The sequence below is a fragment of the Fusarium mangiferae genome, assembly GCF_900044065.1.
Source record: "Fusarium mangiferae strain MRC7560 genome assembly, contig: FMAN_scaffold006, whole genome shotgun sequence".
NCBI lineage: Eukaryota > Fungi > Ascomycota > Sordariomycetes > Hypocreales > Nectriaceae > Fusarium > Fusarium mangiferae.
Window position 1 is genome coordinate 2,557,674 of NW_024573926.1, and position 26,844 is coordinate 2,584,517.

General features: G+C 47.8%; 8 protein-coding genes across 8 annotated transcripts; 4 read left to right on the forward strand and 4 right to left on the reverse strand.

The window, feature by feature from the left end:
- Positions 1-1,882: 1,882 nt before the first annotated feature.
- On the reverse strand, positions 1,883-2,404 carry FMAN_03621 (uncharacterized protein; the record flags this gene model as incomplete). Its single annotated transcript, XM_041832465.1, has 2 exons — positions 1,883-2,067; positions 2,125-2,404. The coding sequence occupies 2 exons, from the start codon at positions 2,402-2,404 to the stop codon at positions 1,883-1,885; spliced, it is 465 nt and encodes a 154-aa protein (XP_041682925.1).
- Positions 2,405-6,186: 3,782 nt separating this feature from the next.
- On the forward strand, positions 6,187-7,278 carry FMAN_03622 (uncharacterized protein; the record flags this gene model as incomplete). Its single annotated transcript, XM_041832466.1, has 3 exons — positions 6,187-6,352; positions 6,408-6,946; positions 7,003-7,278. 3 exons carry the CDS (start codon positions 6,187-6,189, stop codon positions 7,276-7,278), a joined length of 981 nt encoding a protein of 326 aa, XP_041682926.1.
- A 2,465-nt stretch (positions 7,279-9,743) lies between these two features.
- FMAN_03623 (uncharacterized protein) lies at positions 9,744-12,133 on the reverse strand (the record flags this gene model as incomplete). Its single annotated transcript, XM_041832467.1, has 3 exons — positions 9,744-10,722; positions 10,814-11,782; positions 11,841-12,133. 3 exons carry the CDS (start codon positions 12,131-12,133, stop codon positions 9,744-9,746), a joined length of 2,241 nt encoding a protein of 746 aa, XP_041682927.1.
- Positions 12,134-13,045: 912 nt separating this feature from the next.
- FMAN_03624 (uncharacterized protein) lies at positions 13,046-15,037 on the reverse strand (the record flags this gene model as incomplete). Its single annotated transcript, XM_041832468.1, has 6 exons — positions 13,046-13,492; positions 13,538-13,667; positions 13,720-14,038; positions 14,093-14,198; positions 14,254-14,643; positions 14,723-15,037. 6 exons carry the CDS (start codon positions 15,035-15,037, stop codon positions 13,046-13,048), a joined length of 1,707 nt encoding a protein of 568 aa, XP_041682928.1.
- A 1,605-nt stretch (positions 15,038-16,642) lies between these two features.
- FMAN_03625 (uncharacterized protein) lies at positions 16,643-17,839 on the forward strand (the record flags this gene model as incomplete). The annotated part of the gene is made up of 1 exon (XM_041832469.1): positions 16,643-17,839. One exon carries the CDS (start codon positions 16,643-16,645, stop codon positions 17,837-17,839), a length of 1,197 nt encoding a protein of 398 aa, XP_041682929.1.
- A 1,509-nt stretch (positions 17,840-19,348) lies between these two features.
- On the reverse strand, positions 19,349-21,700 carry FMAN_03626 (uncharacterized protein; the record flags this gene model as incomplete). The annotated part of the gene is made up of 1 exon (XM_041832470.1): positions 19,349-21,700. The coding sequence occupies one exon, from the start codon at positions 21,698-21,700 to the stop codon at positions 19,349-19,351; it is 2,352 nt and encodes a 783-aa protein (XP_041682930.1).
- A 613-nt stretch (positions 21,701-22,313) lies between these two features.
- Positions 22,314-24,172, forward strand: FMAN_03627 (uncharacterized protein; the record flags this gene model as incomplete). The annotated part of the gene is made up of 5 exons (XM_041832471.1): positions 22,314-22,534; positions 22,589-22,930; positions 22,984-23,399; positions 23,457-23,848; positions 23,894-24,172. 5 exons carry the CDS (start codon positions 22,314-22,316, stop codon positions 24,170-24,172), a joined length of 1,650 nt encoding a protein of 549 aa, XP_041682931.1.
- Positions 24,173-24,858: 686 nt separating this feature from the next.
- On the forward strand, positions 24,859-26,334 carry FMAN_03628 (putative beta-glucosidase; the record flags this gene model as incomplete). The annotated part of the gene is made up of 1 exon (XM_041832472.1): positions 24,859-26,334. One exon carries the CDS (start codon positions 24,859-24,861, stop codon positions 26,332-26,334), a length of 1,476 nt encoding a protein of 491 aa, XP_041682932.1.
- Positions 26,335-26,844: the final 510 nt, after the last annotated feature.

Here is a 26,844-nt window from a genome sequence, read left to right on the forward strand (position 1 = left end):
TGCGGGGGGTTCTGCTCTGCTATCTATCTCTGCCCGTGGCACGGCATTTCAATTGCTTCTAGATAACGAAACGTTCTGGACCTTTTCTAGAATTTTGATGTTACATAAATATGCGTCGCTTCCCGGAGTATCACCCGCCGCTATGCCATTAACCGGTAGCTTGCCGGCGACTGACAGCTCAGAGGGCAACAGGTGACTTTCATGACGGCCCAATTGCTTGACACCGCCGTTGCATCTTTCCAAACACGGGTTCGTCTGCATGGGGAGTATGTTTTTGGTGTTGAGGGGTAAAGAATTGAGCGTCTGCCGTCGGTCAGCTTCTATTAGCAGCATGGACTACTGATATAGATAGTCGCTTTGCCGCGCGATAAGATCCCGAGACCGGCCAGTCCAGTCTCCGCAAGGGTATAAATTCCCAAGGTGCGCTGCGATAAGCTTTCAGGTACGGAATACAGCTTGCAAACCCCATCCTATTGTAAATTCGCATCGGACATGTACCAATTGCTCCACGAGGTAATTGGTAAAGTCACAAAGTGGAGCATTTTACCAACTCCGAGCATGACCAAAGTAAGATTGCTTATAACTGTGTAGCAGTGAGCACTTATTGATCTTAAAAGAGACTGAAGTCCTGTTGTTACTGGGAAGTCTTGGGTCATCGACTTCTGCATTTTACGGATAATTGACCATGGGTGACGCCACTATACGAACTCGCGACAATGTTTACATGATGTTTATTGTTTCTTTCGTTGCCACGACTTGATGATGAATTAAATGATACTAAAGGCCAAATGTTGTTCAATCCCACTCATGTCACAATTGCATCGAGATCTTTGTTACATAGAGTGACAGCTGATTGTACAATAACCTCACAGAAGTTTGCTGTCTCATCTTGGTACACGTAAGTCTAGCAGTGAGTCCCCACTCTCGGATCATGTTAGGATGATTTTCTGTCAAATAGGGACGATTAGCAACTACTCATCACTGTAGTCAATCTACCGGCCTCTTTAAACATATACCGATCCGCACGATTTTGCGATCTCGTCACCTCAACTCGTCACCCAATGATGCAAACTACCCAACTACAGCAAGTACCAATGTACTGTTCTACACAATAGGATGTAGCCCGTATGGCTGATCATATGATTCTCGAGCGTTGACTCTGTTTTAGGGAGGAAAGAAAACCCGAAGCTTTGACCCTAAGCGATAAAATTATGTATGTAACTCTAGCCTAGGTTTAAGAGACTCTTTACTGAGTTTATTCTAGCAGCCTCTCGTTGAGTCTTGAGTGAGTGTTCTTGCTCCACGAGGTTTATATACACTCAATCCTGGAGAACACAGATTACGCAACGCGTTAGAACCGTTCTTTCAATTGAAGAACATGTCTTCTTATAATCGTGGTGCAGCAGCCTATATCATATTCCTCTTCCAATCGGACACTTTCTCTAACTAGACCGTAAACATATTTATCTAGCCAAACGAAGTAATCACTTTTCCAAGGACAATGGAGTAGTGTCAGCTAAGTCGGAGTATCCGATGATCATGCCTTATACATCATTCCACAGTGATTGTCACGGCTGTTGCTCTGCGTAACTAACTACCAAACTGTCGAATAAAAATTACTGGCGTATCATATCTATGCGGGTAATAATTGGTGGCGATGCCAGGATAAACAAATAGAAGACTAATTGAAGATAATAATATGTATTTGTCTTCCGATTTGCAGGAAGTACTCTATCTAAAGGACACTGAAGCCGCTTAATAATGTATGTAACGAAGAAGTATTAAACCAGTGATTTGATCCATGAAACCAGGAGACCGGTCAGTCATTGATCTGGTCATATCAAATGCCACTGGAAGCAAAGATAATGATAAGGCTACCAATTTACTTGGCGCAGACCTTGGCGTACAGGTTGACGGGGCTGGGGCAGCCGTAGACCTTCTTCATGCTGGGGGTGCTGTAGCACTTGGCATCGTTGGCCTTGCAGTCGAACTTCTCGCAACCCTCACCAGGGCTCAAGATGTTGTGCTTGTCAGCGAAGGGGTTGCCGTACTCAGTGCTGAACTCGTCTGAAGAGAAATGTTAGTTGATGTTCGTCATAAAACAAGGCAGCAGGGAAAACATACAGTAAACGTTGTTGGGCTGGGACTCGGAAGAGTAGCCGAAGAAGAGAGGCTTGGTGAGAGTTCGGGTGGTGGCAATCTTGATGGTAGAACCAGAGGCACGGAGATCCTCAGAGAATCGCTGGCCGGGCTTGACAGTGGTCAAGGGGCCGGGAGCACCGCCGCCGTAGGGGAAAGACTGGACATAGATGGTGTTGGTGCAGTCGTTGATGACATTGGCCTTGTTGGCAGCAGCAGCAGAGCCGAAGACGGCGGCGAGGGCGGTGAAAGCAGCGAACTTCATGATGATGGTTTAGAGTTGGGTATGGAAAAGTTTGATGTGAGGGGTTATGATGTAGAAGATTGAAAGTGAATGATGAGATGAGATGAGATGATAAAAGTGAATGAGAGCTGGGTAAATATATGCCTTTATATTATGTGAGAATTGGGATCTGACCTCTGGGCTTCTCGAATAGGATACGAAGTACTGTGCACTAGCTGCGCCCTAATATCACCTATACGAAGCATGATCCATCGTCTTGTCCGGAGAAACTCTGGCCTCGTGATATTTCTGCGGGGTCGTCAAGATCAGCAAATGCAAGGAAAATCCAGCCCGAAGCTGCAGTGGACTGCATGCCGAAACATCCGACTGCTCTGTGCGTCATGTTATTATCGCATGGGTTTTTGCATTAAGAATTATGCTTAGCTCGTATTCACAGGGCGGGTGATTTATTATTAGATGAGCCAGGGGATGATCATGGCCCTACCCGTGCATCGTCCGCCCCGCTAGTCCTGGATTGGGATTATGCTTCTTTGTTGAGCGGTGCGATCGGACATTTCGACGTAATGGTCACAGCATGGTTCACAAGGACGGGTATGTCATTTGTGCCTGACTCTGTGACTAGCTAGATCGGTGAATTAAGCCCAGCCTCAGCCGTGTACTGCATGCACACAGAGGACAGTGACGCCATTGTGCATCTTTGGTGAACAGGTCTAATAAACAAGCAGCCTCACGGTCTCACCGCATTGTCAGTATGAGAGAGATTGACCGCTCAAACGTGCCAGCGCTGTAAGAACACGGACTCATCTGCCTTTACATTTCATTTACGATGGACTCAATTCCAGAAGGAACCAGACGGTACATAGACCAGAAAGCTCAACAGAATTGCCATGCCGAGCCAAGCCCATTACGGGACTACGGATACCAAATCTTGAAAAAGTGGCAACGCGAGCGGGTCTGGACGTCATTCGTGGACGCCGAGGTGGGGGAGGCTGGGCTCTGAGACACCGTCGGGTCCGGCAGAAACTGAAAAACTTGCCGTAATTTGAAGCCGACGGTGGAACCATTATCAGCGCTCGGAATCTCGCGCACGAGCTGCGACTATAGGGTATTTTTTCACGAGTTCCAACGTGACCATGACGCTCTTCTAGACTGGGCGTGGTTTTAAGTCCATGGTTCGTGTTGCATCTATAGTTCGTATTGTAATTGACTTTCACCGTTAGGGTAACCTGCTCGTTCTAGAATTGAGAGAAAAGAAAGTGATTGAGCGACTTCCGAGCCTAACAATTGACCCCATGCGTAGCCTCACGGGTGCATCGTTACATCACACCACTAACTTTTAGTTGTATTTTTAGCCAACGAGGACCTTTATGGACGATTCCTGCGTGGCTGAGGATCTTTAAGTGCATGCATGATCAGCTGACTGCGTCAATAGCCTCATTCACCAATTTGTACTGGATTTGCGCTGGGAAAACGCCTCAGAATTATTTGCACCCAGATTTTGGGGTTTGTTGATTGACTATGTTGATGACTCGCCAGCTGACTAACTGATCATTTAAAATTACTGCACAGAATGCAACCAATCATCTGATCGGCATACTGAGACGCGAGATTATCTAGACGAGCTTTTATTAAGCTTAAAGCCAATGCAATATTTCTTAGACGATGCCACATTGTACCAGGGATTCAGCTACCATGTATAGAGTAACATATACACCAATACAGAACAAGGCAATTCCAATGAGGTAGCGAGTGGATTCGCGCATAAGAGTTAGTTATAAAGTGGTGATGGTGCAGGGAATTGCGCGACCGCTGATCGCATTGAGCATTTTTGCCACTGCCAATCACATTCACTTCAATCACCTCCAGTGAGTTGTCTTTAGCTACAGACGTTAACTTTGAGGAGCAGAGGAACCCCTGATTCCCCAACTGTCATCGACCTTGACACGAAAAACAGCTTCAGCGGGTCATATCTGAGGCATCGATATAGCAAAAAGTCATCCTAGGTCCAATAGCACCCCGAGATCCAGGATACCTGGTTCCGAAACTACTGTAATATCTGTCGCGTACAAACCTTTCGATATATTGACATTATTTCTCCACCATCTTCGCGCGTTCATCAATGATGAGACTGATTATGGTCCTAGTATCGCTGTGGTATAATGACCTCTGCTGTATAGGGATGCTCTTGCTCGATGGTGCCCTACTTGGATGCGACTTTTGCTCGCATTGCCAAAAGCTTGATCATAAGAATTGGGACAGCGTTGAGAATACCAGCCAAAGCCATTCGAGGCACTCCTATTGAATTACTCAACTATTCCATCCAGTTGGCTCTCATCTGCGCCAATATGTCTTGCAAGGCCTTCGAGACTTGAATCCTTGGATAGGGTTAGCGAACTGACGGACTATTTCGGTCTGGAGGCGGCCCAGCCCTAACTTTCTGTGAGGACGGTAATTAATGATGATATGTCTCCTTCAAGGTCCAGCGCCACAGTAGCCTCGGATTCATCCAACTACCGTCGTCAAGACTGACCAATCCAAGCCTTATATCGTAAGGAACCTATTACTCAACAGCAAAAGATCAATTCATTATCCCCAACTTCTGGAGCTATCTGTCTGAAAGTGTTGGCTTCTGGTTGACGTGGGCAGACTTGCGACTGCAGATCCCACAATCGTAGCCTTAGTGACTTAATCAAAGGGGGCCAGCTTTTCATTACTGATCCAACAGAGACTGGGAGACATATCGAGGTTAGTAGAAGCATTGGCTTTTCAACACTTGAAACATTCGCCTTCTGTGCCTCCATGCTCTTACAGGCGACCATGAGGCTTCAATGAACCCAAGGCGGCTGGAACAGAGTGGCCAATAAAGACCAAGATGATGCTGTAGAGGTAAGTATCAATTGTAACATGTGTCTCAGAGCCCATCTAGGAGTAATTCATAGACCACCAGCAGAGACCTGCTTTTTATTTCTTCCTGTCTTCCTCCGGCATATACCGGCGTTAATCAGAGAAAATTACTTCATGCAGGTCAACGAAAACTATCAGAGTTGCTGTTGCTAGAATGAACATAGCTGGAGTAACCTGTTGCCATATCCTGGAATACCCTCAGACTGGTCTTTGATCTCGGCAATGATATCTTCTTTATCTTCCAAAGAAGCAAAGCTTCACAAGCGATATTGTCATGTCCACCATGGTGCCAAGCGATGTGCTCGGCTCCTCACCTCCGAGGAGGAAAACTTGAATGCATTTGTTCGCTTTGGCACACCTGCGCTGATACGGTCTCCAGATGTATTGAGCAACCGACTATGGTCACTACCCTTGTCATCATAAAAGCCTGAATAAAAACACCACCACTAATAATTCCCAGTATCTGGTACAACTGTCTTGACCTTAGCGGGTGAGCCTGCTTCCTAGAATCAAAACAGCAACAAGAAGCGCGCCGGCTCTATTTGATAGTCCGTGATTACTAAGCACATATTTAAATCTCACTAATCATGAAACTGTATTTGCTAACTATCGTGTTATCATAGAGTCGCATTCGGCATAATTTAAGTTAATGCTAAGGTCGACGCACCGCACTTAAACCAGCGGAAGAGCCGGAACTCTCAAAACCTATTACTCTGCCGAGGTTCAACTGATTGCTGCCAAGGCGATTCATATAAATACCGCACGCCATTATAAATTCGCCCCTTCAATCATGTTCTATATTCATTCTCGCACCAGGCTATGGCGTGAGAGGAAGGCCGAGGCGAGATCTTCGAACAGTATAATTCTTTCCGGTCACTTGACACTCCAACGCTGCAGTCATGTCGAACTCGCATCTGCCCAATTCCCACCAAGAGGTTACTCCAGCGTGGAGGCCTTACAAATTCCCTAGAATTCCATTGCCTGATGCAATTAAAACAAGTCCTGTAGCAGACTCTGATGGACATACATACCGTGGTAGCGTCCCACCAGACTGGTGCGGCAAGGGTGCGTCATTCAGAGTACATGAATCGATAACATGGGATTAATGATCAATTTGTAGGCGGTCGGCGACTTGCAGCCCATGGTGGGTATTGTGCCACAGTTCTGATGATGACAGCGCGGCAATATCACCACGACAAGCATGGAAGCCTCGAGAACGTGGAACCTCTGAACATATCCGTGGAATACCTCGAACCATTACCTCAGGGTCAATTCGAGATTACACTTGAAACTCTGAGCATTGGTAAACGAACTTCGACTGTTGAAGCCAGGCTTAAGTCGTTGGAAGCTCATAAAGATAAGGTCTGCACAATTGCCATAGTAAGGCTTGGTATATTGAAAGACAACGGTCAGGTCATCAATATGCAACCTTCAGTTTGGCCATTACCTGATCGAATGAAGGATTGTACTCGGTGGTCAGATGCAAGCTTCTACTACATGAACCCCCCTGCGTCGACGATAAGGGCGTACACACCCAAGGGCGACAACGCGCCACTGTGGAGTGAAAACTTTGGAGGCCGGAACACCAGATATCAGTGGGTGAAACTAGACAATGATAAAAAGTTCGGATTAGAGCACTTGCCAGTACTGGCGGACTTGGTAACCACTACATGCCGATTGTTCTGTGGCCAATGCTAACATACTTTCCACTACAGGTTCCCGCCATCTTCCTCAACTATGACGAGAATGGGATGGAAGCCGCCAGCAGCTGGGGTATGCCCACCACCGCTATGAGCATTATGTTCCGGTCTGAAGTTACTTCACAGGACTGGCTCCTCACTCGAACCACGATGAAGAGATTACACGGTGGGCGGTTTGATATGAACATCGAGATCCTCAATGAAGATGGAAAACTACTTGCTTCTTGCGTCCAGATTTGTTCTGTTATACCTCTTGGAAAGCCTAATTCCCAGATTCCAGGAAAGCTTTAGACAACCCATAGCAAAGTGAACAAGAGGCTCTTCGAAACCCTTAGATAGTGCCATATATAGTAGTTGTTCCACTGGTGATAGTTGACCCTCCTGTGAATACAGTACGCGTGGAAAGAACCGTCTGCGAAGTCGTGTAAACATCCTTAGTGACCGTCGTAGGCTGCGTGCTAGTAACAACAACGGTGTTGTAGCGAGTGTTTGGCACGGTCCTGGTGCTAGTGGTAGTAACTGTGTTGAAGTTGGTAGATGTAATAAATTGTGTCTTGTACACATAAACGAGATGATCGAAGTTGGTAACAATGTAAGTCTTCACTTGAGTAGTGGTAGCAGCCTGATGATTTGCCTGAGCCACGATCTGAGAGCTAATGATCGTAGTAGTGGTGGACAGAATGGAAGTGCTAGTCTTCTTATCTGTGATAACGGTACTTAGGCGGTTGGTTACCGTCGAAATCACGTCCCGAGTTTGAGTAGTCGTGACTATTTTGGAAGATTTGGCTGTGACTTTTGTAGTGACGGCTGCAGCGGGCTTCGTAATCAGGCATGAGCAAGCACTGCTGACGGCACTCGGTGACTTGTTGGGCAGATAACTAGGCACTGATATAGCCTGTACTGCTCTCTTACGACGCTTATCAGGCTTGGACGAAGTCAGTAATATGCTTGTGGCCTTTGCAAGATATATGGTACACTTACAGGAGTGGCAGAAATACACCCTACATCATAGAACGTTGTACCAGAAGATGTGTCTACCGCAACCGTATCCTCCCTATATAGATGGTCAGCTAGGATGTCTACAAAAGGCTATTCACTAAGCTTTAGACATTGGTATACTCACAAATGGGAGACGTAGCACGAGCATCTTGTACTGCTGAGCCCAAAGTACCGATAGCTGTTGCAGATTTCCTTACACTCGCCGAAGCTAATTGAGCCGCCTCTTATGTCCACAGGTGTAGATCCCGAAGTACCAACAACGCCGCAATGAACTTCAGCTAAGGATATGTCAGTAGGAGCTCAGAGGTGAAACGGACACTAAGAGAACGTACCTTCAGGGATGACTACCACAGATGCTGCTGCACTACACCATATTAGTCGTCGCTTTCGACAGGAACTCTTGAGGCTTACGTGGCCCTGAAAGAGTTGGTGTTAGTATATATCACCACGACAGAGTTGATGGAAGGTACTCACGTAGTATAAAGGATGGTAGAAACAGTGGTTGTACCGCCAGTGTAAACAAAGCTTGCTGGAACAACGGTTGTAATAGCTGTATCAACAACTGTGGTGACGGTTGTAGCAGCTGCTTTAGTGGTTGTCTGAGTTACCTGCTGCGTGATTGTTCCGTCCCTCTGTAGGGTATATGTATCACTTGGGGTAGTCGTGCTGATAAATGTACTTGTTGCTGTCTGATAATCCGTGATAAAAGCGGTACTAGTCCTTGTTACGACAGTCGATACTGTGCCTATCTTGGTAGATAAGGTCACAACGGTTATGGTGGTTCTGATTGTACTGAGTGCGGCTATAGTGGTCTTGGTACTCTTTGTGACGAATACCGTCTTGGTACTAACTGGAGTCACAGTGGATGTGATGGTGCTTTGGATGTAGGTAGAGCAGAACGCGGATCCATTGACCTTATTCTTCTGGAATGCTTGGTTATCTGGATCGCTGGCTTTGCAAACTGGAGACCTTTTAGTTATGAAGATTGAGAAGGCCCCGTGTTGCTATATTTACGCACCTGCTCTCGGATCAAGAGAGCTTCTCTTCTTGACCATTAAGTCCGATATCCCTCCGTTTGAGTTACCACTGTACCTCTCGGTGATAGCGGGTAATGCACTTGCTGCACAGATAAACAGCAGCGCCAGAGCTTTCAGTGAGACCATCTTTGCGCAACCGAGACTCCAAAAATATTAAACGTATCGCAAGATGACTTGATTTATATAAGATTGCATGACTGACACGGTCTTGAGGTATATAAGCTTGTGCTCAGACTGTACATCTTCATCGTTTCTTGTGTTTCAGCTGTAATCGAGTAAGCCCTCTTCAATAGTTCAATTGTCGTTAAGGTCTGGTTCTGTCCTGGGCTTTTAAAATGGAGCTATCCCAGCTTAGCAAGTCGCTAAGTGCTAGTAAATGGCCTGACACATCCAATAGTCCTTTGTCACAGGAATGATGAGGCTTGAACTAGGTCAAATGTGGTAATTTTAGTAGAGTTGCAATGTCGTATCGGGCAGTTCATACAGCTAGCAGAGGTTCTCAAAGGCCTCGATTGCGCTACTCTATAGAATTTAACGGTTCTTGGTCTCCTGGAGTACACCGACTTCTTGAGTGAAATGTGAGTTGGCACATGGATACCACAACAGTTCATCTTGCCAAAGCTCACAGAAACAAAGGTCCTAGTAGTTAATCATTCTGGAGGAGGTGCTGAGATTAATTCTGATTTATAAGAGATATAATAAATAATAAAGTCCCAAGACTTAAAGAAGGGCTGAAAGTCCGACAAGAAGAGAAAGTACACCAGATGTCTGCTTGATAGCACCACTAATAACAGGGACAGTGCTGGGGTAAGAGCCCTTAGAACCAGAAGATCCAGAACCCTCTGTGTCTCCTTGAGAATCAGAGCTGGAACCTCCGTTTGAACCACTGCCGCTGCCTCCATTAGAACCCCCACTTGAACCTCCATTCGAGCCCGAGCTTGACCCCCCGTTTGATCCTGAGCTTGACCCTCCACTGGAACCGCCGTTGGGACTCGGACTATAGCCTCCTCCAGACCCTCCATGAGGAATAGTGGAGTTCCAGCTGATACCGTGGTGTGGTTTAGCAACCGGCTGCTGAGAAGGACATTCGAATGTCTCGCAGATAGGAACTTGGCCGTTGCAGTCATCAGGCATGCCCCAAGACTTGTCCCAAGGTTGATAGCTAATCTTGCCCTGGGCACAAGTCGTGCAATCTGATGGAACAAAGAAAGACTTGTAGTTATACCAATCTGGGCATTGTTGAGGTTTGTAAACATTGAGGCTCGCGCATTTTCCGTCTGAGCAAAGGTGGGGAATATACTGTTGACCACCAGGACAGGGCTCAGAGATATAAACCCATTGGCCGTCACAATCACTGCCATTGATCTCGACAAAAATATAGACGGCAACGTTTTTTGAGCTGCTCGAATGGCATTTCCCATCAACGCATACCAGAGTGGCAGTGACGATCTCGGTGGCTATGCTTTCACCGCTAGCGACAGTGGTGAAAGTGCTAACAATAGTCTCCTGATTTGTTACCGTTTGGGTGACAGACTCAGTAAGGGAGACAATAGCCTCGGCCCTAGCGTAAAGTGTAAGGAGGATATTGCTAGAGATGGCCTGGCGGGCTCGAAGCTTGTTCTCGACTTCACCTCCACAGAACTGCGTCTTGTCTCCAGGACACTCGACGTCGCATTGGTCCAGGTTGTAAAACACAGTACTGTCAAAGTCATACACATTACCGCAGTAACAAGCGCTAGGCGAATTATTAACAACGACTTCTTGGGATATAAGAATAAGATAAGACATACGTATCATGGACGCCAAAATAGGCACGTCCCTCACAAAGGCCAGCACATACATCGAGATCCATCAGCGCGCTCGACTCGGCAAGCGTAAAGGTAGGGAAGCCTGCGGTAGATCCCGCACATCCGAAGAGACTGAAACCGCCGACATCACCGGGAAACCCAGCAACCGAAGTAGAAGTTGAGGATGCAGAAATGGTACCAGTAGAAGTGCCAGTTGGAAAGACAGTCTCACCCTCCGAGTTCGTAGTGGCACTCTCAGAGTTAGTGTTGACATCTGTAACAGTCCCTGTCGGGAAGACAGTCTCGCCGTCTGAGTTGGTAGTGGCACCCTCTGAGTTTGTAGCGATATCCGTCCCGATAGGGGAGACAGTCTCACCTTTTGAGTTGGTCGTAAAGTCTTGACTGTTGGTAGTAGGGAGGATGGTCTCGCCTTCGGAGTTGGTAGTAAACTCTGCCGTGTTGGTTCCGGTAGAAGAATCAGTCTCGCTACCAGTAGGTACACCAATACTGGGTGTAGGGATGGGAGTTGGAGTTGCACCCTGAGCATCCTCGAGCGTGACCCCTGCAATGATTACAGGGACGATGACATCGCCACAAGATTGTTGGAGTTTTAATTCGTTTTCTAGTTGCAGAACGAAAGGGTTGGTAGTTATTTCAATACTGTTGCTAAAATCTTCGGGAATGGGTTGAATCTGGATAACCTCACCATTGGAGATAACTTGGAAAGCACAAGGGCTACTTTCAGCACGCTTCCTGGATCTGTTGGGGCAAACGACTGCGCCACCGCACGAGACGTTAGTGACCGGGATTCTGTAAGAGCCAATACCTAAAGAAAAAGCTAGATCTGAAGAGATTTGTTGTTTAAAAGTGGAAACTGCATTGTTGGGAAGAATCAAGGGGGCGATAACCGGAAAGGGAACAGGACCAGCGCGACGCTTGAGGGTAGAGCCACTGCCCACAGGAGACATGAGACTAGAGTCATGGCATGTTAGAGCTGCTGCAGGTTTGATGACTTCTGGGTGATCCTTACATCGTATCGCCGTCTGGTGGTGGGTAGAAAGAAGCACCCGGGCCCAAAATGGCGTCTTTGAGATTGAATACAATTGGGGCAAAGGCTGATGCTGAGGACGAAGCGGTGCTCTCGACACTGGTGGAAGTGGTTTCTATGCTCGCGGTAGACGGGACAGAAGAAGTCTCGAACTCAGTGGGAGAGGTCGAGGTCTCGACAGCAGCGGTGCTCGTGTTTGTGAATCTAGTAAACTGGTTGAATTGGCCAAGCGCACTCGAGGCGCTGGCCAGAAGGAGGCCTGAAGACAGGCGCATGATGAAGATTGACGATTAATTGAATGAGCGACAGGAAGCGAACGTGAAGATCAAGTGTCAGCGGCGCGAACACGGGTTGGGCATGGACTATATACATCCAGCTTCCCCATCAACAAGTGACAATGTGCATGTCTTGCATGCATGCAGAACAGTCACATTCCAACGCAGACTTCACCTACAGTAACGGTTGTTCGGCATGGGGCAGTATGAGACATTTATTGTTCCCCTGTCTTTATCTCGCCATGGAGATAATGACAAGAATACCTAAGCTTCTGAGTCTAAGTCTGTAGTTTTGTCTTTAGCGAGAGGCTATCCCCCTTGCGCCGTTGGAATCCATTAAAACCCCTCTTTTCAGCCACATTTTGATAGAATCTGGAATATGTCAGGGACAATACTTTAACTACATTCCTATTACCACTGAACTTACAGTTGTATTGGTTGCCGGTTTAAACTGCTAACAGTCCCTGCTATGTCTTAGCCCATGAAACCGTCGATCCGCCTTTGGTCAAGCGCGGTGAGGACGGAAAAACGGCATTTTAGCTGACCAACCTCTCGGGCCTCTTTCGAACATTCAACAGTCAGCAACAAGTCCTACATACTATAACCTTACAGCCAATCACCTCAAATTATACATCATAAGCGGAGGGAACTTTGGCTACGTTGGTTGAGGAAATGACGCAGTTGCACCTTCACACACGAAGCAAGTCTTTTTACAGTATTAAGAGTAATGCTCAACTTTGTAGAATCTTGGGATTTGTGCTAATGATACTAGGCTTTCCGCAGATACTCTTGTTTGTGCGACCCGACCACTGAAGTAGATTCAGAGCAGGAAGGGGGAATAGCATTCAATAATGCTTAAAAGTGGTGTCAATTAGATATTTAACTAAAATTTAAAGCGATAACTTAGCGACTCTATCCTGCGCAGTATGGACTTTTTCTTCGAATCCACTCTCCATATCGCCAAAGCACCATTGGCGCCACAAGACAGATCAACATGGCTGTACCCGCGAGCAGGCCATTTCCCCACGCAATCCCAAGACGTTGATACATAGCAGGCGCAAACAAAGGAAAGCTAAAGCCAGCCATAGTACGGACAAAAGCAGCTGCCCCAGTCGCACTGGCGGCATATCGCTCATAAGAGTCAATGATGTACGTTTGAGCACATTGGAACGACAGAATGAGCCCTGCAGAAAAGATCGCTGTCCCGACATTTGGGATGATCCAGTGGAGTTTCAGGTGTGCCGAGACACCGTATAGAACGAGACCCGCTGGTGTGACAAGCGCTGTTGGGAACATCAGGGGTACGCGAAATTCCGGCCGTCCAGGGTGGTTATACCGAGTCTTGAGCATTGTGTAGACCTTGGAGTGTTAGTGTGCGCCCAAGTGTGAGACGAGGTTGATTACCTTGTCAATCAGGGGACCGGACACCTGAAGCCCAATGACAAATCCAATACCAAGAGAGACGTAGTTCAGACTGGCACGGCCAGGCTCTTGGTTGTATTGCTGTTCCCAGACCATGGGGAAGGAAGCAAAACTAGGGGCGCGTAAGTCGGTGATTGTGATGGATATCAAGGGCTTGCACTCACACTAGATACATAAGACCATATAAATACGCCCTATACAGAGCTGTGATCTGAATGGCTGGCTGGGTAAACAGCATCTTGAATGGTCTCTTCAGGTTGGTTAAAAGTAGAGAAACGAAGGAGCGATCTCTCTGCTCAAATTCGGTATGGAGAAGTCTGTTACCAGTGACCTTGCGAAGCTTTCTGGCCTTGACCTTGAGAATCTTAGGTGGATAAGTCTCTTGCAAGAACAGGAACGCAAGAATTTGAACCACAGCGTCGGCTATGGAGACTACCCAGAAAATCCAGCGCCAGTTCAAGTGTTGGGTCAGGTAGCCAGCGGCTAGAGATGTGTTAGTCCGAAGAGAAGTCCTTGTCGTGAGTTGGGTTGCTTTACCTATGGGCCCAACAGCAGGTCCCAAAAATGGTGCAAGGCTGTAGATGGCGGTTGCAGTTCCGCGCTCCTCTTTCCTCCAACAGTCGCTCAGCACGCCGCCTCCAAGCTAGACTCGAATCGTTAGTAAGTAATAGTAAGGTAGTGAGTATCGGTGGTCATACCGCCTGAGGTGCACTCCCGCCAAGACCGCTCAAGAAGCGAAAGACAAGCATCTGCTCCTTGGTTTTCGAGAACCCGCACACAGTGTTGAAGATCAGATAGAACATGTTAGCAGACTGAAGAACAACAACTCTCCCAAACATCTCTGACAGGGGAGCGAGTAAGAATGGGCCAATGGCATAAGCCAAAAGAAAGATGGACATGAGAAGATATGTCTCAAAGTCAGATGAGATCTTGAACTCCTTTGCCAGATCTGGCAAGGCTGGCGCCAGCATGGTTGAGGAAACTGGAGAGATGAATGTGAAACATGAGACAAGAATGGTCGAGAGCCATTTCTTGCGCTTGGTCCAGTTGTGTGGATTAGAGGGATCATGGGGACCATCCCAGGTCACCTGGCAGTTGTGTTAATGGTTATGGTGTCCAAAGGCGCGGGGATACGCAAAAGGGTGGTTGAGATGAGGGCTAGCTTACCAGGTCTGGGTCCTCGTCTTGAGGCAAAAGAAGGGGTTCTGGGATTGGATGGCGCTCTAAATCTTCAGACGACTTGGCAGATCGGTCTGACTGGCTCGCAACATCCGGGTCTTCCGCAAGGGACGCCAGTGGCCTTGGACGACTCGAACGGTTCGGGTCATAGCTTATGTCACGGTCATGATCACGTATCAGCCAAGGATAATTCTCACGCGACTTCTCATAGTTGACCAAGTCCTCGAGCATGGGGCTCCAAGATCTCCAAAGAGAGGAACGAGAGCCAGCTCTTGAGAGCGTTGGAGTGTTGCTTTTGCTCATTGCTTGCAGGACAATGGCGAATGGGGTAATTACAAGGAAACGAATGTCGTCTGGGGGAGCTGTATAGACTGCAAACAGTGATGATGTAACGAGAGTATGAGTAAGCGAGTGTATTTTGATCAGTTGATTCTTATCATAGGAGGGCTGAGATGGTCAATTATATCTGCACATTTTCCAAGCGTTGAATCAGGATAAGAGGCTGTAACTTGACGATGTTTAGCAGCTAACGCTAAAATATGCAAAGATAAATGCACAGCCTGCACAAACAAGAAGAACAACTCGCCAGAACCACGCCATTCCACATCATCTTGCTGGCAGTAAAAGATTGTCAAGTCGACACAGCCTGAATGCGTCACTGATGAGGCTACTGTTTTGAACAGTATACCGCTAGGCGTCTTTGCTGAAATGTTCGTATCGCTGATTGAGCGATTCCAGTGATTGACAGTGGTTTCAGCTGTTCATTGTTCATAGTCGTCACTAAGGTGGCTTAGAAGTTTCGTTTCGACTTAGCTTGGTTGGGTTGGGGCCATTTCATTTGCTCAAGCAACATCGCCAAGACCTGAAGGCGGAAATCATATCGCGCATCATCACGCCATGAAATTCGGAATATTCCAATATCCCGAGACAATTGCCTCTCAGCTCCAGAGCCCTAGCCCTGGAGGTACAATTTGTGCGCGGGATCTCAGCGACAGTCTCTGCAATATGGACTTCTCGCTTTCGGTCCAGGGCCCACAAGTCATATTTCCAAAACATATGATGCAAACTCACCAGCGGAAATAAATCAAGCTTCTGGGAACTTTTCCGGGGCCAAAGATCTGCTCCAATGGCTTTTCTATTAATATGCCTCTTGTGCATGGCGTGTCTCTCGTTGATTGGCAGCAGCATGATTCACGGAACTTAGATAAGGGCCAAGCAATGACGGCGCCGTTAGTACGCAACCTTGATGACGTTTAACTCGGCATTGCCCATTCAAGCCACGAGACCTTGAATTAAGCTTAAATTTTATCCCTGCCACAGCTTCCATTGCCCTATCCACTCTGACCTGCCAAAACTCATAAGCGAGCTGCCCAGTGATGATCTCCTCAGCCCTGTGATGAATGACGCGTCCCTTATCTTGACTCGCCTGATTGATCTTTGAGGCAAATCCCCATATCAATGCATTCTATTTATGCCATGTGGCTTGGGTGATCGCGTGACGCAAGCGCATTCCAGAAATCAAGATTGAGCTAATGTTCGTTTCAAGACAAAGTGGCAGACGACCTGTTGCTATTCTGGGGCTGTCCCTTCTGCGATGCAGGCTAGTGTGTATTTTGTGTTGTCGAGGCTGAGTGAGAAGATGGGATCATTCACTAGATGAGATGCGGTAAATCGGCATTCGAAACATGGCGATAGAGAAAAGCATTCAAGTATATAATAATGCCATGTGTAGGCAGAGAAAGTAGCGATTCAGAACACTCAACAGCCCCATCTTCACATTCGCTATAGAACTTAAGCTGGAAAGCTTCCATTCGCTACAACAAGCCTATCGTTTATACCTTATCAATACCTCTTCTTCATAATCTGTGTAAACACGTACTCAAGCCCTTTTACACAAACAGAATGACAATGGGCTCCACAGTCGCTACACCAAGTATGAGAGTCCTTGTCTGTCCATCTGGCTTCAAGGGCAGCCTTCAGCCCAATGAGGCTGCAGACTGTATTGAAGCTGGGATCCTCGCTGTTGAACCTAATGCCTCGGTCCGCAAAGTTCCATTGGTTGATGGAGGCGAAGGTTTCACACAGGCCATTGTCACAGCTACAGGCGGTTCATTGCACCGCGCACACGTGGTCGGACCTGTGGGAGAACAAGTCACATCATTCTTTGGTCTCCTTGGTCGCAAAGACGATGAGCCAACCACGGCCGTCCTGGAGATGGCTGCTGCTGCTGGCCTGAGCTTAGTCCCGCCCAATCGTCGCAATCCAGGCAAGACAACAACATTTGGTGTTGGCCAACTTATCCTTGCTGCGCTTGATGCTGGAGCTACGCGCATTCTGGTTGGATGCGGTGACTCTGGGACGTGTGATGGCGGCGCGGGGATGCTCCAAGCTCTCGGTGCAAGTCTGGTTGATGTCCAAGGACGTGTCCTCCCCTTGGCTGCTGGTGGCGAGTCGCTCTTGGAACTTGGTTCTATTGACCTCACTGGAGTCGACGCGCGTGTCTTCAAAGCCAAAATTGACGTCGCTGTGAATTGGCATAACGTACTTTGCGGACCCGGCGGAGTGGCAAATGTCTTCGGTCCCCAGAAAGGATCAACCCCAGAGCAAGCCGCCCGCCTCAGTCTCGCCATGGAAAATTTGGCAGACGTTGCTACAGGTGTTCTCTGCGACAAAAACGTCCGACTTGCTCCCGGAGGCGGTGCCTCGGGAGGTCTTGGAACAGGCCTGCGCTTAGTAGGAGCTACACTCAGACCCAGATATGAGGTCATTATGCAGTACATCAACTTGCACAGTATATTTGAAGACTGCGATCTTGTACTTACTGCAGAGGGGGGAATTGACGATCAAACTCCGAGGGGAAAGATCCCCGCAGAAGTGGCCAGATTGGCAAAGAACCATGGACTTCCTGTGATTGCCATCGCGGGTACGATTGGACAGGGAGCCAGAGTGAACTATGACATTGGGATTGATGCTTTCACGTGTATCATACAGCGACCAATGAGTTTGGATGATGCGGTTTTGGAAGCGGAGAAATTAACTCGTGAGAGTGCTGAGACTGTCATGAGAATTGTTATGGTTGGGCGGATGCTAGGCAAATGCTCTTGATGAGACACGTGTTATCTGACTCCGTTTATGTTTTGACTTATATACATTGAATTCGTGAGTGACCTGGCAATAGAACTATATTGCTCAAGCTGTCTATTTGTCCAATGAGATACCTGTTTTGTTTATACGAGTAACGATCACCTCAATCCCAGGGTCCGGAGGGGAACGCGGAGGAGGATGTGCATGAAACGCAGTAATTGGTCAACTACTAGAACAAAGACGTCTACTGCTTTTGAGGACACTTATTTAATATCTGGGTTTGGAGTCATGAAGTCCGTAGATAGGAAGAATAAAGTATACAGGATCCCCCAAGGCCAAGGTTAAAACAAACAGGTAGTAGGTAGTTATCAGTTATTATTTAAATTTCGCTTGATTGAATGAATTATAAACCACTGAGCGGTATGGATAACCGTACAATTATCCAGTTGGACCATTGTTTCGCCAGTATCGGTAGTGGTTACCTTGAGCGCAATATATGTGACATCGCACAATTGGTCAGGTAAGATAACCGAATGACTAGGTGGAAATTCAGGAATTCCATAGCTGAGAGCTTAAACCAGCAGACAGAAGTTAGTACAGCTACATGCGAGAAACATTACGCAGAAGCTCGTGTACACAGTACTGGCCGAGAGCTTAAATGAACCAAGAGAACTTAGTTGAAATAAGCACAATCGAGAAATATAATTCTGGTAAACTCAAAATAAGTCTGCAGAGGAGAACATTAGTTATAAAAGTTAGACGATGATTCCAGTTGCCTCTTCCCATCTATAAGTATCCGTGTCTCCCCCAGTTCTCTCTTATCGTTTCTTTTGTTTCTCCCTTAACCATAAACATTTACACTACCACTACCACTCCCACACACGCACTCATCCTACTCATTTTTCATCAAACCTAAATCTGCCAACATGTGTTGTGGACTTGGCGGAGGCAGACGCCGTTCCGGGCCTGGAGGAGGAAGACCAATGGGGCTCAACAGTAGTGCGACTCTCAGATCGCCAAGTCGAGGAGCCAGGCCCAGGTCTACCCCAGCGAGGGCCGGGGCTTGGGATCGGTCTTTTCACGGGTCAAGCAACGGTTTCCGGAAGGGAAAGTCCAAGCAAACATCCAGCCGGGGCAGTGACACGAGCAGGCGTGCCATGAGGGGCTCGAGCTTTTGAATGGATCCCCCTGTCGATAAACTGGTACGAGGGCTCTCAGGATGAATAATTAGTTGAATATGCTGACACTTTTAGTCAAGGACTCAAGGTTCAATGTTGCCGAGCCTTACAGAGAAGACGCCAGTGCATTTCTTGTCTCAGGCCTGAGCGGTGGTTTGCAAGTTGGGATACGAAATGAAATGATGGACGACTCGTATTTGACTGCTGACGGGGCAATTTGGTTCGGGGAGGGCTATTGTATTGGACGACACTTATTTCAACGCTGGGTTGGAATGGATATTCATGGGTTTGATAAGTCAGGTATCTTGGATTCTCGCCAGTCAAGACCTCATATCTTCAATATTAAGACACATCATTTATGCCATATACTTTGTGGGCCAGCTTTCTTACTTGACACATAAACCTTGTCCCCGTCAGGAAACACAACGAGAGCGTCTGGAGCCTGCATCACAGTGGCTTCCACCTGTAGAGGTTTTACAAGCATGCCTGCCCTCCACTCCATGGAAACAAGCCAACCTCCCATAGCCCTGATATGAGTCAGCTTCCCACCTGACCAAGAGGGCGGTAAGCTCGGAAGCAGATGTATCACGACAACCTGTCTCGACGGTTCAGATCTTAGTGTAGATTGGACCAGACACTCCAAGATCCCAGCACATCCGCCAAAATTGCCGTCAATCTGGAATGGAGGATGATTATCCAGCATGTTTGGTAATGTCGACGTTTTGAGCAACAGATCCATGTGGGTTTGGCAACCTTTTGAGTCTCGGAGCCGTGCGTGAAGGTTTAGTAGCCATGCCCTACTCCAACCCGTATGACCTCCTCCGTGCTCCGCTCTCCTTGCAAGGACCTTCTTCGCAGCCTTGACCAGGAGCGGTGATGAGTCCATGCTGATGGAATCGTCGGGATATAGCCCGAAGAGATGCGATACATGTCGGTGCCCTGGTTCAGCTTCTTTGTGGTTCTTCAGGCCCCATTCTTGTATGAGTCCATCTTTGTTGAGTGACATGGGCGGTAGCTTATCGAGGGCTGCGATGACGTCGTTCCTTCTCGGATGGTCGGGATCGAGGATACTGATGCTCCATAGAAAGCTCTCAAACGCTATGCGCACAATTGTCATATCGATTACAGACCCTTCACAGAAGATTCCCGTCTCTCCTGACGGGGATACAAAGCTATTTTCTGGAGACAAAGATGGGTTTGTGACCAAGTATCTGCCGCAAGCAGATGGGGTCAAAAAGTCAAGAAGGAATTGAACACAACCTTCGAGGATCGGAGCGATTCGACAGTGCAGGGTCGGCTCGTACTGATATATGAGCATTCTGACAACATCAGTACATAGCCAAGCTCCTCCGAGTGGCCAGATAGTTGCAGGCATCCAGCGATCCTGGGGGTCCGTGTCAGCCCATATATCAGTGTTATGATGAGCGCACCATCCTTTGCAGTTGTACATCATCTTGGCTGTTCGTTTTCCTTTTTCAGCCATGCGTTCGAGCAGGCTGATCAGTGGTATAGCACATTGGATGAGACTGCATGGGATGGCTGGCCAGTAGTTCATTTGGAGATTAATGTTGATGGTGAACTTGGATCCCCAAGGCGGTGAAAACGAAGGGTTCCATATTCCTTGTAACGTTGCCGGTAGAGCCTTTTCAGAGTTTCGGCTGCACGAAATGAGCAGATATCGACCGTAGTTGTGATATAGGGCAACTAGACCCGGGTCTCTATTGCTGATGATCCTGTTATTTGTTGGTAGATGGTTCGCGTCAGGGAACAACCGAAGGGACATTCGGCCGAAGAGGTTGGTATAATCACATCGATGGCGGCGAATGAGAACATCCCATGGTCGTCGGAGAGCATCATCAACATTTAAAAGAGCCGATCTTTCGGGGTCATCTTTTCTGAACGTGGTATGCGCCCCGATCGCGATAACACATCTTGTCGCGTCAACAATCAGGCAATTTCCGACTGCCCTAACAGTCCCGTCGCTAGGTTCGCAGGAAACTCCAAGAACAAGAGACAGGCGATTACTATTTGCGCCGCCAGGTGTTGCGTTGAGGATAATCCGTGAGTCTTGCGCGAAGATGCTATCGAGGTACTCATTGGTCTCTACCTCATTCTCGCTCTGTCGATTCAACCGGATAACGAAACGGCTCTTTTCGGACGCTCGGACTTGAATGGCAAGTACATTATCTGGAAAGCTGGCAATCAAATCACGGCGATAAGATATACCGTTGCATTTATAACTTGTTGTGACTTGAGAAGTGTTCAGGTCCAGATACCGCGTGTAATCGGTCACCTCACTCTCTTGGTGATTAAACTCAATCTTGCATTGGCCCAGTGGCTCGTAGTGTCTCATGCTCGACGGCGTAGCGAAGAAAGCCTCTTTCACAAGGTCTTCAGCATCTTTGTGCTTCTCGTCTCTGATCAGTTGCCTGAGAGTAGCTAAATGACGGTGCGCATCGCGTGGTGTTCTGTCCTGAGGGCCGCCATACCAAACAGAATCCTCATTGAGTTGGAGCAGCTCGGTCGACGTTCGCCCGTAGACCATAGCTCCCAGCCGCCCGTTGCCAATGGGAAGAGCCTCAGACCACGAAGATGCGGGGGCGACATAATGCAAGAGCATGGCTTTGTCTGTGCCACTTGACTCGCCGTGGTCCATTGTGGATGGTGACTGGATATGCGCGCCGTTTTGCCGCGATAGATTCATGGCGTTTGATGGCGGAAAAAGCGCACGGGATGATGATGCTGGGGTTAATAATTGATGAGGGGAAGTTGATGAATCTCTCTTGTTTTTTCGCCTGCCGAGCAGGGCCGATTGATGATGGATTAGACCCGAAGAGGATGGTCAACCCCACAAACCCACGCAGACGGATGAACGGCCCATGGGGTAACGAAGGGCTTGGAGATGCTATTGGAGGGATTATTATTTAGGTTGGTGATTGTACCCACATCCCCCAGAATTGAGAGCGGTTTAAAAACTGGAGGCATTTAGCCGACATCGCACAGACTGCAGCTAGCTATCACGTACATGCAGCATTGGGCTGTGATCAGAATCCACCAAAGAGAGGAAGGATAGTCGAGAAGTGGTGTGATTCGGCCTTTGTAGGATGGGGTCTACACTCACTCGCTTTGTCGACTGTTCTCTCGTGCCGCACTTGACTGACAAGAAGTGCACTAACTAAGTCAAGACAATGGCGGCACAGAAGGCATTTTCTAGAAATTATATAAAGACGATCTAAGATCTAACAGAAAAATGCATCACTTTAATATTGCTGTGTTTTTGGCTTGTAAGAGATCGCCACGATCCACAGGATATAGATATGCCTATCCAGGCACGAAGAGCCTCTTTCGAGCGCCACAACATCTACCAAGATGTCCAAGCTGATGCAAACAAGTCAGGTGTTGCTGTTGAAGAGATCGTCACTGCCCGAATCACCGAAGACCACTTGATCACCAAGTCCCGGGAGGCTCTGTCTCTCAAGTCCAAAGCTGGCTTTCGCATCTTTCTCATCATGGTGACCATGGGATTTAACCAAGCCGCGTAAGGCCGTTGACTCATTACATCCTTGATGCTGTCGAGCTGACGCTTGTATAGATATGGTATCGACTGGGGTGTCATTAGTAGCATCAACTCCAACCTCTACTGGCATGACTACTTCGGTTTCGAAAACAGCGGCTCGACACTCGGTGTAATCAACGCTCTCATGACCATCGGCAATTTCTGTGGCGCTCCGTTTCTCAGTGTTGCGGATAAGATTGGTCGTCGCAGTGTCAACTTCCTCGGGTGTTTTCTCACCATTGTTGCTTCTCTCATACAATGCTTCGCTCCGAATGTCAAGGTCTTTATGTTTGGTCGCTTTGTCCTCGGTTTTGGTACCGCGCTTTGTACGAGCTCACAGTACATCGCAGAGGTTGCACCTCCTCATATCCGTGGACAGTGAGTACCTCTCTTGTGTCATCCTACGAACTGTTGAATAACAAGTGGGCCAGTATCGTTGGAATCTTTGGTGCCTTCTTCCAAGTTGGTTCTCTTGCCATTGTCGGCATCATGATGGGGTTTACTCACTGGGAAAGTAACTGGAGCTGGAGAGTGGCGTTTCTTATCCAGGCCATATTTCCTTTCTTTGTGTGCGTCACTATCTACTGGTTCTGCCCCGAGTCACCACGATACATGATCATGAAAGGCCAGAGAGAAAAGGCTCGCACTATGATCTCCAAGTACTTTACTTCCTCTGAAGACCCCAACCACCCATTTGTCGAGACCTTGATAGCTCAGATCGATGAGTCCATTGAGACTTCTGCGGTTGGATTCCGGGCTGTATGGGACTTCCGGGTCTTCTTTACCAAGGCTGTCGGCTTCCGAACCTTTGTCCTCCTCCTCTATTCGATCTTCCAACAGTGGAATGGTAAGCTTTCATCGCCAACTCATTGTTATACTTTTTTCTGAGTCTGACTCTTCTTAGGCGGCGGCATCATTGGTCTCTACATGGACCCAGCACTACAAACAATCGGCATTACCAAGAAGCTCGATGTCTTGGGCATCACGTTGGGTCTGACTGCCACTTATTTTGTGTTTACTCTCTTTGGTGCATATATTATCGAATATTTCCGACGACGAACTCTGATCTTTGTGGGCTTGATATGCATTATTATTGCACAGACCGCTGTCACAATTACAAGCTGGCGTGTCAGTGTCCAAGGAGACAGATACTTGTCTTATCTCACTGTCGTCTGGATTTATTGTTTCCAAGTCTGCAGCGCGTCTTTTATAGCGACGATGCATAACCTGTACCCGGTTGAACTGTTGTCGCTACCTTTGAGAGCAAAGGGAATGGCACTGTACACGATGTTCCAGGTATGTCCATTGCAAGAATTCTGTTCCAAAGACTGACATTGGAAGGGTGCTGCTGGCGTTGTCCATAACTACGGGATCTCAGTGGGTATCTCCAAGGTCGGATACAAAATTTGGGCCGTCTACATTGCCTACAACCTCATCCAGCTTATCGTGGCTTACTTCATCTTCCCAGAGACTGGAAAGCTCAATCTCGAGGAGATTGACCACATTTTTGAAACCAAGAATACTAACCCCACCAAGCTGAGTGTCAAGATTGCAGACGCTAAATGGGCTTCAATCAAGGAGGAAAAGAGGCGGGCCCGTAACATTCCCACGATAGCTTGATCATAATCTGCTTGAGACGGATGGCCGCATGTGTCAGTCAAGAAAATTCGCCCAGTTTCAATATCTGGCTTGACATGTCGCAATAGTCAGCAGTTAGTGCCTCACCACTTTCCGAGTAACTGGTAGATGATACGCGTATACGCCACTATAAAAGACGATGATCCCCGTCAATGCAGATCACATGCAGTAGCATGCATTCCAAATGTTCTCCTTCCCTTTCCAGCTGTAGTTCAATATGCAGAGCTAGCGGGTGATCTGCACAGTGGATAAATGGCAGAATGGGTAGGCGGGCCGGTAGAAACAACACTTGGCTTTTGCACGCGACAGACGATAGAAGCAGGAAGAAGAGCACGCGGCAACGGATTCTGTTGTAGATCGCTCCCACAACCCGAGCTTGCATGAGTTCAGTGACTTGGATCAAGCTCCTCCAGCAAGTGACTCATCGTAGACTCTCAACATGCGCGACTCAATCATTTTCATTCGTGGGTAAATGGCCCCTTCGCCTCAATTATGCAGCTTCCCCTCCCAGTGCAAATGCCTGTTAATTATGAGTGGTCAATGTTCGCTTGTGCCAGCCCTTCAATGTGTGAATGGAGTTACTATTAGCTACCTGTGAGTAACCTTCAATGTAGCTCACCAATCTCGATTCTTCCTCTTCTTCATCAGCGGCAACACTATCACTGGGCATGCGTTCACAACAATTTGACGAGTCCATTAGAGGTGCCTTACCTCGTGACTTTATTTGGGGGTTTGCCACAGCAGCAGCCCAAGTTGAAGGCGCGTGGGATAAGGACGGTAAAGGCGTTTCAATATGGGATACCTTTGCCCATACTCCAGGCAAAGTCAAAGATGGCAGTACCGGTGATGATGCTGTCAAGTCTTATGATCTTTACAAGACTGATATTGAGTGGCTTCGCAAGTACAAAGTCACAGGTTATCGCTTCTCACTCTCATGGTCACGAATCATCCCTTTAGGCGGAAAGGATGACCCTGTCAATGAGGAGGGTATATCATACTACAATCGTTTGATCGACGAGCTTCTTGCAAATAACATTACTCCATTCGTCACTCTCTTTCACTGGGACATCCCTCAGACTTTGGAAGATCGCTACGGGGGAATGTTAAACAAGGATGCATATACACCTGACTTTGTTCGTTATGCCCGGGTATGTTTTGAGCGCTTCGGCGATCGCGTCAAGAATTGGATCACATACAATGAGCCTGGTGTCTATTCCCTCGCTGGCTATGCCGCTGGAGTTCATGCTCCTGGTCGGTCCAGTTTCCGTGACCGCAATGAAGAAGGGGACAGCAGCACAGAACCCTTCATTGTTAGTCATACGGAACTTGTGTCGCATGCGTACGCTGCCGATATGTATAAGCGCGAGTTCAAACCAAAGCAAAAAGGCACCATCATGATTACCCTTCATGGCAATTGGTCTGAGCCATGGGATGTCGATGATCCGTTAGACCAAGAAGCAGCGGAACGAGCAAGAGAATTCGAAATCGCTTGGTTTGGCGACCCTTTATATAAGACGGGAGATTATCCAGAGTCAATGCGTGCACAGCTGGGTGACCGTCTCCCAAGGTTCACACCTGAAGAAAGCAAGCTTGTCCTGGGAAGTTCAGAGTTTTACGGCATGAACTCATACTCGGCCTTCTATGTACGTCATCGTGACGGACCAGCCGATATTAATGATCATCTGGGCAACGTCGATAAGCTTGATGAAAATAAGAAAGGTGAATGGAGAGGGCCTATGAGCGACACATACTGGCTACGGACCACTCCCTGGGGCTGGGCTAAGCTGCTCCGCTGGATCTGGAACCGCTATGGCATACCAATCTACATCACTGAGAATGGTACTACGGCGCAGGGTGAGCACGACTGGAAGCCAAACGGCCCTGATGATGTCTTGGAAGACCCCTTCAGGGTTGACTTTTACAAAAGCTACCTCACAGAAGTCGCCAAGGCATCACAGGAAGGCGTTGTGATCAAGTCTTACTTTGGATGGACATTCACGGATAATTGGGAGTGGGCTGCTGGTTTCTCCGATCGGTTTGGGGCAACGTGGATAGATTTTGGGTCTGAAGATAAGACCCGGTATGCTAAGAGGTCTGGGTATTTCCTTGGGGCCTTTTTCAATCATCTCATTAGCACGGATTGAGATAGTAAGCCTTTTAGCCGTTTTAGTGTATAACCTGATCCCAGCAGGTGGCCTAATTCCAAATCAAGCCCGAGAGGTGTTCTTCTCAACTGCATGCTAAAGGGGTCTCGAATCAATGCCCGCATTCCAGGTGGCTGGAATGTGGAAGACTGTAAGGCAAAGAATAAATGCCTCCCTTGCAAGCCCTTCAGCCACAAATGGGCCCGCGTCGACCCATATCCTTAAGACTGAGCGACCAAATCTTCTATGATAATATGATCTCTTATCCAAAATTTGCATATCATGAATTGAGGCGTGCAGGCAAACAGTAGGACCTGGAGACAAGGTAATGCTCACGATGGTATTGGAGGGAATTGGTTCCTTGTCATACTGGCTCGCCAACTGGCAAGACGCACAACATGGTCAAGACGCATTAACGCTGTACTCCTTGTGGCGCCAGCAGATGAGGCCATATCTAAAGGTTTTGCCAGAACTATAGTCTTTCTCCATTTCGGTGAAACCGGCCGGACT